Below are 8,965 nucleotides of genomic sequence, written 5' to 3'. Positions count from 1 at the left end.
TAAAGGAGGTTTGGTTTGGTTTTGTTTGTTTTATTTATTTATTTGTTTTTGTTCAACAGTGCCTTTATTTTATAATTAGCAGGAGATCACTTCAATTTTAGTGGGTTTAAAATAAATTGCCAGTAATAAAACCAAGTTTCTCTCTCTGCTTTCCATAACACGGAGAAGCCAGATGAGTGGTTCCATGTTCAGAAGAGCCTCAGAGGTCTCTGCTGAGTTCATCAAATGTGGTTCAAACCAATGTGCAGCACAGCCACTGAGGGAGAGACAGAACACAGAGTCAGACCATCTGGAAGGTCCACAGGATGCCACCAGGGCACTCTACCAGGCTCTGGGAGAACGAGCTGGGAAAGGCTGGAGCTGCATTTTAATCTGTTGTACATGTAGGATCCATCTGCTCTGGAACTCTGGGGGAATTTATTGCCAGAATCTGCCTCAGACACTGCGAGTGGGATCTCTTCCGAAGGAAGACCAGTTCTCCAGGGCAATTTTAGGGTCGGAGTATGCAACATACAATTTCAGCTAGATTTAGCTAACTGTGGCTGAGAGTCACAAGGCTTCCTGGCCATCCTCCTCCCTTCCAGCCAGTCTTCAGCTGAGAGGACTAATTGGATGGACCTCTCAGGGCCCCTTCCAGCTGTTTCCTGAGATATATTTGTATTATGCAAAGGGAAGACTCAAGCTGATTGCTTTTATTACGGCTTCAAGAGGAGAAATTTGCATTAAAAACAATGTGGGGGAAAAAAAGACCTGGCATCTTAAAAAGTCTCTTCTAATTCTGGCAGGTTGATCAGTACATTCTCTGCCAGACAAGAACAGTTCCCTGCTGTGTGTTTTCTAATGAATTGACCAGTGCCCTCTAAAAGTAGACAGTGAAGCACACTGTGTGAGCATCTTCTCAAGCAACTTTATCGGTTTTGAACATATTTTCACTTTTTTGCTCATATAAGGTCAAGATTCGTTCCACTAATTCATACAGGCCTTCTGAGCTGAAGAACTTTTTCACATAAACAAACTTACCGTTTGAATCACTACTGAGTTTACCGCTTATGATGGTGATTTTAAATAAATGTGTTTTAGGATGGCCCGTTGCTGTAGCTTAACCACGCGATATTTCAATCTGCCCAGCCTCACCTCAGCCAGAGAGAGCTGGATGACTCCACTCTTGTCTTTGTCCAGGAGAGAGAACACTTCTGAAAAGTAGAAGAAACAGGAAAAAAAAAGGGGGATATGAATCACAGAATTCGGCATATAGAGAATCACTGACTGACAAAATGTAGAGGTCTGGCTTTTTGCCACAATCTACTGGAAATCTAGACTGATTCTGTAACAGAATATTACAGCTGTTCTTCCTTCCTCTTACAAGTCATTTCTAAGCCGCTTCATGGGGCGGAATAGTCAGATCTACAGCAGCAAACTGAGAGCTGGCAGCAGGACAACTACAAAATCTGATGCGGTAGCATCTGGTATAATCCGGGGACAAACCTGTAAATCAGGTCTGAGTATGGACTGTAAATGATAAATGGTACCATTTACAGGAGCTGGGACAACTTGGGGGCCAGAGCACTGACCATAAAATGCAGATGACTGTAAAGCAGAAGAGCAGGGCAGGTTATGGAAACGTGTGTCCCCCTGGCTCCACGGTCACTCAGGCAGAAAGGCTTTTGCTGTTTCTCTGCTGCTTTCTCGAACAGACACAATTTTGCTGGCACCCTCGCATTTCCAAGTGATTTGCTACCTTCGCAGTTAAAAGACACCAAATAATGGAATCCTGAAGTTTCCAGGAATGCCCCTTGGCTGAGGTACAGAGGCACTTACTGAAGAGGGTCTCCAGGCGGATCATGCAGGCCACAAAGCCGTCGAAGTCGATGGTCAGCTTGCTGCAGGCGTAGCGGGTGACAATGCTGTGCTGCACCTCGTTGCTGAGCGTGAAACCTGAAGGTGTGGGGAGCACACGGATCACTGACACGGCAGGTTAACATGGACCCTTTGACGTGACTTATCCACCACCTGCTGCAGCTGCAGGCAGACCTGGATGAAGGACTGAGGACTATTCCTCCAAGAAGTTCTGTTGGAGTCCATCACCCACCTCTGCCATGAGTTCTTCCCAAAGCCTATTGTGCCGGGTGAAGAGAAGCATAAAGTTCTCCCACAGCATTTTGTCAGGCTGCATATTTCACATTGTTTCACGGCGTAACCAGTCCTATGTTCCCCAGATAAACCCCTAATTAGTGAGTCTTGGTGCTGCAGCTGAATAGCAGTGATTGCAGTAGAGCCAATTGCTCGCATCACACATTGGGCTCTATTCAGGCCCATATTAGTGCTATTTCTGTCTCTGGCTCGTTCACATAAATTCCACCAAGCACAAGACAGATCAAAAAAACAGTGCTCCTCTAGATGCCCCTGAGCTGGCAAAAAAGCTCCTCCAAAAGTGAATAGCATACATCAGAGAGGACATCGCCGGGGCATGCCTTGATCAGGCTTGCACCTTCTCTAACGCAGAGAAAGGTGGTGGGAGGAACTGGAAGGAAAAGAGGATTTGGACATAGGTCTGAAAAAGAGAAATTAGATTAGGAAATAACGAGGCCAAAAATAGAGCAGGTAATAATCAGATGGATAAGCAATGGTCACAGCATGGACAAAAATATCAGCGGTTCCTAATGCAGTACAGAGGATGGGTTTTGATGTATGTAACAGCAAAGGGATGTAGCGGGATGTGACTGTCAGGAAGGAAGAACGGCACTGGCAGGGCTGTGATCCAGGAGATGGGAGGGAAGCAAAGCCTCTAAAGCCTCCACTATTGTTCCAACGTTGAGGGGGCTGCAGTGACCCGACCGTACCCCCGAGCTGCAAACTCACCCGCCTCTCTGAGGGCATTTCGCATCTCATGGGCGTCGATGGTGCCAGAGTAGTCACTGTCCACTTTCTTATAGATGGCCTGCAACAGAGGAAGGAGGGAATGTGGAAATCCAGGGGCATCCATGCCCACCTCTGCTGTGTCCTCACCATCACCCTGAGCTGCAGACGCAGCTTCAGGTTTCTGATGGCTGGGACAGGGGCTGCCCTGGCTCTTACTCTTCGAAATGTTAATGAGCAAGGAAAATGCTTCAAGGAGCCACGGGCATGGGAGGCAGACTGGGAAACACGTTCCCATGGGCTGGCAGCCCGCCTGCCTTCACGTTACGTGGTGGCAGACAGGCCATTGAGGAAAATATCCTTTCATTTGGCAAACGCTGCCGCAGACAAAGACCGTTTTGCTTAATATTTCAGAGGAGATGACAGATGCTTCCTACTGCCAGCAGGTTTATTATCCAGAATTAGAAGCCGCACAGACCTACAGCTCGGACTGGAATTGGCTCTCAGGGTTTGCTCTGCCAACGCCAGCCCCAGGACAGAGCCGGTGCCTCCGGCTGAAGGGCAGCTGAACATCTCCTCATCACCCTCCAGGACAGATGCTCTGTGCTGACCAGCATCAAGCACGGGAGCAGCAGGCTTTGCCTAAAAGGGATATCGTCAGACAAAGCAGCTCCAAATTTGACCTTCCTTTATGCTGCTTGATTCTGGATGCACTTGTTGGGATATCAAATCCTCTGTCAGAAAAATAATTCAGAGCTTCTGCAAGATTTAAAAGATGGAAAGCCAGGCTTTTGTAGACTGTAAAAATATGTGTTTCTTGTGTTTGCTGGTGCTCAGCTGGCAACGTAACACATTGCAACAGCAGAGACATGTTCATAGGAGCTTTAATGCAGCAAGCAGAGAGCTGTCTTTGCCAGCAATGAAAGAGGGTTAATCTGGCTTTCCATAAGGTATTGCAAATTACAGAGAGTCACAGAGCCAAGGTGAAAGAGGATCTGCTTTTGTCCTTTTAAATTAGAGGTGTTTCTGAGCCCGGGAACAAACTCCAGCCATGAGAAGGAAGGCTTCCAAGTATATCTGCTTGCTGTGGCTTAACCCTATTTCAGTTCTGGATCTGTGCTTCAGAGTCAGAAACATTACATTACCAAGTACTTTTGAATCTTCATCCAAAGTGTCTTGAATTCTACAAGTCCCAAGGTGCCAGTCCCATCGGTCTGGGGATGTTAAGGCATGGTTCAAAAATGAGGATTCCTCTATCCTTAGGAAGACTGGAGAGCAACCAGCTGTGATAAAAATAAATCAACCATCACAGTGGCATCTTAATGCCATATCTATTCTTCTTTGCAATACATCTCCATCTCACACAGACATGCCCGCAGTTTTACATTTGCTTAGCTCAAGGCATGCCAAGAATTTCTAGGCTCTCTGCACTCCCAAGGAATGATATATGGGATTGCTAAATATATAAGCACGATCAGATCCATTTTCTACACTTACCACTAGATTAAAGCCCTGAGGGAAACAGAGGACTGGCCTCGCAGAGGACAAGTGTTAGAAAGCAGAGGCAGGAGCTAGGAGTGAACAGAGGGAGTCAATAGGAGGCTATGCAGTCTTCCCCCATGTCCTTCAGGGCCTTAAGCATCCCTTCTGATGAAAAATTATGCAGAAGCAAGGAGTTTTCCCCCATGATGTTGTGTCCGTCATGGTGCAGCCAGGCAGAAGATCCCCACTTCTCCTCCCTGCTCTTTTTAGGAAAAAGTTTAAGCCATGAGAGATGCAGAGCAGGTGAGATAAGCAGCCTTAAATTAAATGGTTCAGGTTTCTGCCACCCTGAGCTGATAGAACTGCTTGGCTGAATTTTATGCCTTCAGCCACATGCCTGGACAATGGAAGTGTAAACTTAGCCTTATCTTGTCAGGAAGTTTTGCAAAAGAGTTCCAGAAACTTCGAAGTCGATGAAATGACATTCAAAGGATACATCTAGAAGGCTGATCATCTCCCTGCAAGTGTTAATGTTGAATCCATCACTTTTAATATCCTTTCCTGTACAAAAAGGAAGTAAAAATCTAAGTCAGAAATAGTTTAAGATTAATATTTTTCTGCAGATGACCTTGAAGATGTCAGCCATCTTAAAATCTTGTTAGCAACGTAAGTGCTCTGCCATTCCTTCCGCTGTTTCCCTTCAGCTGATTAATGTGGCTTTTTTTTGGCACAGTGGCAAGGGACGCTATCAGTTTTGGGGGTGGTCAGCCTCTCTCTGTCCACAGAAGTTATGCAGCAGCATAACAATATCTTCCCACAGCGGTCCTCCCAAGAAGGTAAAGGGAACAGAGTGCCTCTACGGGACACCAGTTGGCAGCCCTTGGAAAGGGAGCGCCAGGTAGTATCTTTCCCCCCACCCCCATATTAGAAGTTCAACAAACCAGGAGAAACTCAGCTGGGGACGGACAAAAACTCAGTTTTTCATCACCCTTAGCTGATACAGCTGGGTTTTGCCAGCACAGCTTCTCACTCTGATCAAGGAGCAACTAGATGTCTCACCATCTCAGTATGCGCCTCTCAGCTCCGCTCAATGGCAACTACACAAGGTTACTTACTCTTCACCAAAACCCGGTTTAGGATAGTTTGAAGTTCAATTGCAGTCACTTCGCAGTCCTGGACAGAAAACATACTTTAGAGGTCAACATAAAAATTACTTGAAACAAACAGTATTTATTTGCTGTCAGAGTCTATATTCCTTCCATACCTAAGGCATGTAAACCTTTGCTTTTTTTCCTAACACTTTAGCTTTACCATCAGACATCACATGGAGGAGACCCTCAAAAACCATGAATATTTCCTAGCCTTTCAAATGGGAAATCAGTGGTTTGGTAGGTGCGATGGTGGCACAACCCAGTAAACACTGACTTTTTAACAGGTTTGACTGAATCGGGCGATTGCCTTCTTTCTCAGTTAAAGAAATTCAGGAGAGTGTTTGAGATTTTCCAGGCTTACAGAAACTACAACCAGACAACACTAAAATTGCCCTCTCAAAACTCAGAAAGGTCTTTCTGACTAACAAGATACTTTCTCTCTTCGGTGCCAGTGGCCACCTGTTCATTAAGAGAAAATCTGACTTGACAGCCACAGGCTAGTGCAGCGGGGCTTTGTGGATACTGAGGTTTATGAAATACAATGAATAGAGAGAAAGTTCAGCCAACAGGTTTTCCGATTCCCAGGGCTTCTAAGCAAAAAGGAAGGAATTGGCCAACTAGGCGATTGTCAGAATTATACGCTAGCTCCACAGGTAATTTATTTCACCATGGGATAATATTTTCACAGTCCTTACTCCCCTCACCCCTATTTTCAAAGTTATTCCATGCCCTGCATTACTGAGGGAACTTCCACCAATAAGAAGAACAATGTAGTAAAACGGTTCTGTTGTAAAATAAATTGAACTGAAACTGTGAGTTAATAAAAAGGGAAGAACTGCTTGGTTTTTTGAAGACCAGACAGTAAAAGGAACTGGCAAGTCAAATATTTGCATAATCGTAACAGAGAGGTCCCAGTCTTTTTCTTTCACTTTAATCCACTTACCTCTCCAGAGAGCTTTTGAAAGAGAGTCTTGAACTCATCATCTATATCTTTGTTATCAACATGAGGCTAGAGGAAAGAGATGACCAAGAGTGTGGTTTATAAGGTGGTTGCAGGACGCAAGCTGTGGATACGGCAAAGCAGCTTTACAGGGGACTATTTACAGCAATGGAAAATGAGCACTTGCTCTGCAGCAATGGCAAACCAGAGGCACTACTTAAATCATGACCAGCCAGGGCCTGGCTTCATTTGGGAGTAAATACTTTCTAAGACTGAAAAAAAAGTTTTCTTCTACTACGAAAATAGTTTTATAAAATAGCTGCAGTGAAAATGTTGCTGCACCTGGCCATGGCAATTCAGCAGCTCTTTAGAAGTGTGCTTTTGCAATTTCCCTTGGGCTTCAGGAAGACCATTTGTTTCTATTTGTTTCCCCGCCTCCTCCTACCTGTACTAGACGGAAGGACAATTCAATGTGTCCCAGCTCAGTCTACAAGGGTATAGCTTCTGTTCCACATGGGCCCAGGTACATGAAAATGCACGTGAAACTCGGCCACGGAGATATGTAAAGAATCCTTATAACTAAAAATGATTTTTCCTGAGCACAAACACATACTGATTTTTCATCTCAGCTGGGATCACAGTATCTCATCTTGTGATCCCAGCTGAGATGAAAAATCAGTATCTCATCCCTGTTTTGCCCCCACATTATGAAAGAAAAGTCTGTTAAAAAAATCCAAACAACCCAACATTTTGCCCCCACATTATGAAAGAAAAGTCTGGTAAAAAACCCAAACAACCCAACGAACTTCCCAGTTAAGGCATTTACCTCATATGGTTTTGCAGCCACCACATCACCAATCATCCTAAGGAAAAAAAGAAAAAAACCAGCCACCACATCACCAATCATCCTAAGGAAACAAAGAAAAGAAAAGCCAAAACAATGAGAAATGACAAGTCTACAATTTGCCCTTAAAATAATGGGCAAAACAAGCTGTTTTAATATAAGGTGCTACCAAATGCACAGAACAACAGGTTTCCTGCTTCCTACACCACTGTCTGACCACCCTCTCTGAAGATTTCCGTGGGAAATTCAGCCATGTTGTTCTTGCCTTGTTATCCAGACTCCTGTTGTATCATTCAGTGGCTGCTATTGACAAAACCCTTTTTAAAACTACCTCCTCATCGTCATATTCCCAAATCCCCCGCTATCTAATTGTGGTAACTTCTGCTTCACAGACCTGAGGGATCTGGATACCATCTGAGAGCCATGACTCTCTACCATGGATGTGTGTGTGTCACACATGGCAGACTACGTAAGAAAACAGGTCCTAGAAAAGGGCTTATTTTGCTGGTTAAGGAAAAGGTAGAGCATGGGATGTGGGTGAAACACCTGAGCTTGTCCTTTATGTGCCTGAGTACATCACGAGCAGAAGAGAAGGCTTTACAGGGAAGATACGCACTGAGTTTTAGCCCGTTTCTCAGAAAACACTCGCAGGCAGAACTCTCCGTTTTTGTAAGGCTCAAAAGTGGACGGCACGATGAGGTACTCTCCCTGGGGCAACTTCATGCGGCTGGAGACTTCACGCAGGTTGACATAAGGATCAGTCCGGGCTGCTGGTTTGTTCCTTGCGAAGAAAGCACAGTTCGCATGAATATCTGTGTTATTTTCCAGCTGTGGGAAATGTGTTTTTGTTAGAAACCACATTTGACAAGTCACTGGTAAGCCAGCCACCCTATTTCAATTTCAGTGCTCTAAAGCCATCTTGAGCTTTTTCTTAGCATAAACTAAAAGATCCAAGAGTGATGGCATGAAAGATAAGCACCAGGGTTCTGCCATGGGAAACAGTCAGGTAGATAATTAGAAGGCAAAAGTATCTTCCTTCAGAAAGATTATCTATTCACATGCCTCTTTAGAGTTTGTGATATAAAATAAATAAAAATATGACAATGTGGGCTCATATCTGGTCAGACTAGTACCTACTGTACTTAAGTCTTTCACGTAGTAAGGTTTTTTTGCTTTCACAGGCTGCTTGTGAACAAACTTAAATTTCAGAATGTTTTTGAGTGATTCATGGAATGGGATAGACCTCCTAATTGCATAGGACTTGTAGTCTCTGATTTATTTAAACAGACAGAAAATGAAAGTAAACAGAATACAGTAGTATTCACAAGGGTGAGAGTTTTGGGGCCACATTAGATGATTTACCCAATTTCTATTAGTAATACTAAGAGTATTCTTTTGGATTATGTGGAAAATTAGTACTTAACTTTTCCTTAATGTACTATTAAGCAAGTGAAACATTGCATAGCTTACAAAACAAAACACTAATGTAATGAGGAACAGTAGTGTAAGAATAACATCTCGGCTTTAAACCTTCTATTCATGACTTTTGCTCCACAGGGACATCTTTCAAAAGGTACAATTCAATGATCCACAAAAAGTGCTGTGTGGTTGACATGGGATGAGGAACACTGCATATGGATAAGATTTCTGGCTGCCTAAGATCAGGGCATACAAACATGTTATCAAACATTT

The 8,965-nt window shown here is 44.1% G+C and overlaps 1 protein-coding gene across 2 annotated transcripts in view; it reads right to left on the bottom strand.

Annotated features, from left to right (window-relative positions):
• CAPN8 (calpain 8) overlaps window positions 1–8,965 on the bottom strand; it is a 28,504-nt gene continuing 19,539 nt past the window's right edge. Inside the window, exons 12-21 of one of the 2 annotated variants that reach the window (XM_014950656.1) lie at window positions 7,890–8,101; window positions 7,256–7,292; window positions 6,433–6,498; window positions 5,454–5,511; window positions 4,835–4,899; window positions 4,002–4,070; window positions 2,860–2,938; window positions 1,819–1,935; window positions 1,135–1,193; window positions 1–256 (exon numbers count right to left, since the gene is read on the bottom strand). In XM_014950656.1, the coding sequence (XP_014806142.1) occupies window positions 233–256; window positions 1,135–1,193; window positions 1,819–1,935; window positions 2,860–2,938; window positions 4,002–4,070; window positions 4,835–4,899; window positions 5,454–5,511; window positions 6,433–6,498; window positions 7,256–7,292; window positions 7,890–8,101 (786 nt within the window). In that variant the 3' untranslated portion in view covers window positions 1–232. Of the gene's footprint in view, window positions 257–1,134; window positions 1,194–1,818; window positions 1,936–2,859; window positions 2,939–4,001; window positions 4,140–4,735; window positions 4,900–5,453; window positions 5,512–6,432; window positions 6,499–7,255; window positions 7,293–7,889; window positions 8,102–8,965 lie in introns of those variants that run through there. The other variant, XM_014950657.1, reaches the window with a different exon arrangement.

This window comes from Calidris pugnax, unplaced genomic scaffold, assembly GCF_001431845.1.
Source record: "Calidris pugnax isolate Ruff unplaced genomic scaffold, ASM143184v1 scaffold24, whole genome shotgun sequence".
Taxonomy (NCBI): domain Eukaryota; kingdom Metazoa; phylum Chordata; class Aves; order Charadriiformes; family Scolopacidae; genus Calidris; species Calidris pugnax.
The sequence above is the reverse complement of the archived record's forward strand: the minus strand, read 5'-3'. Positions and strand labels throughout refer to the sequence as shown.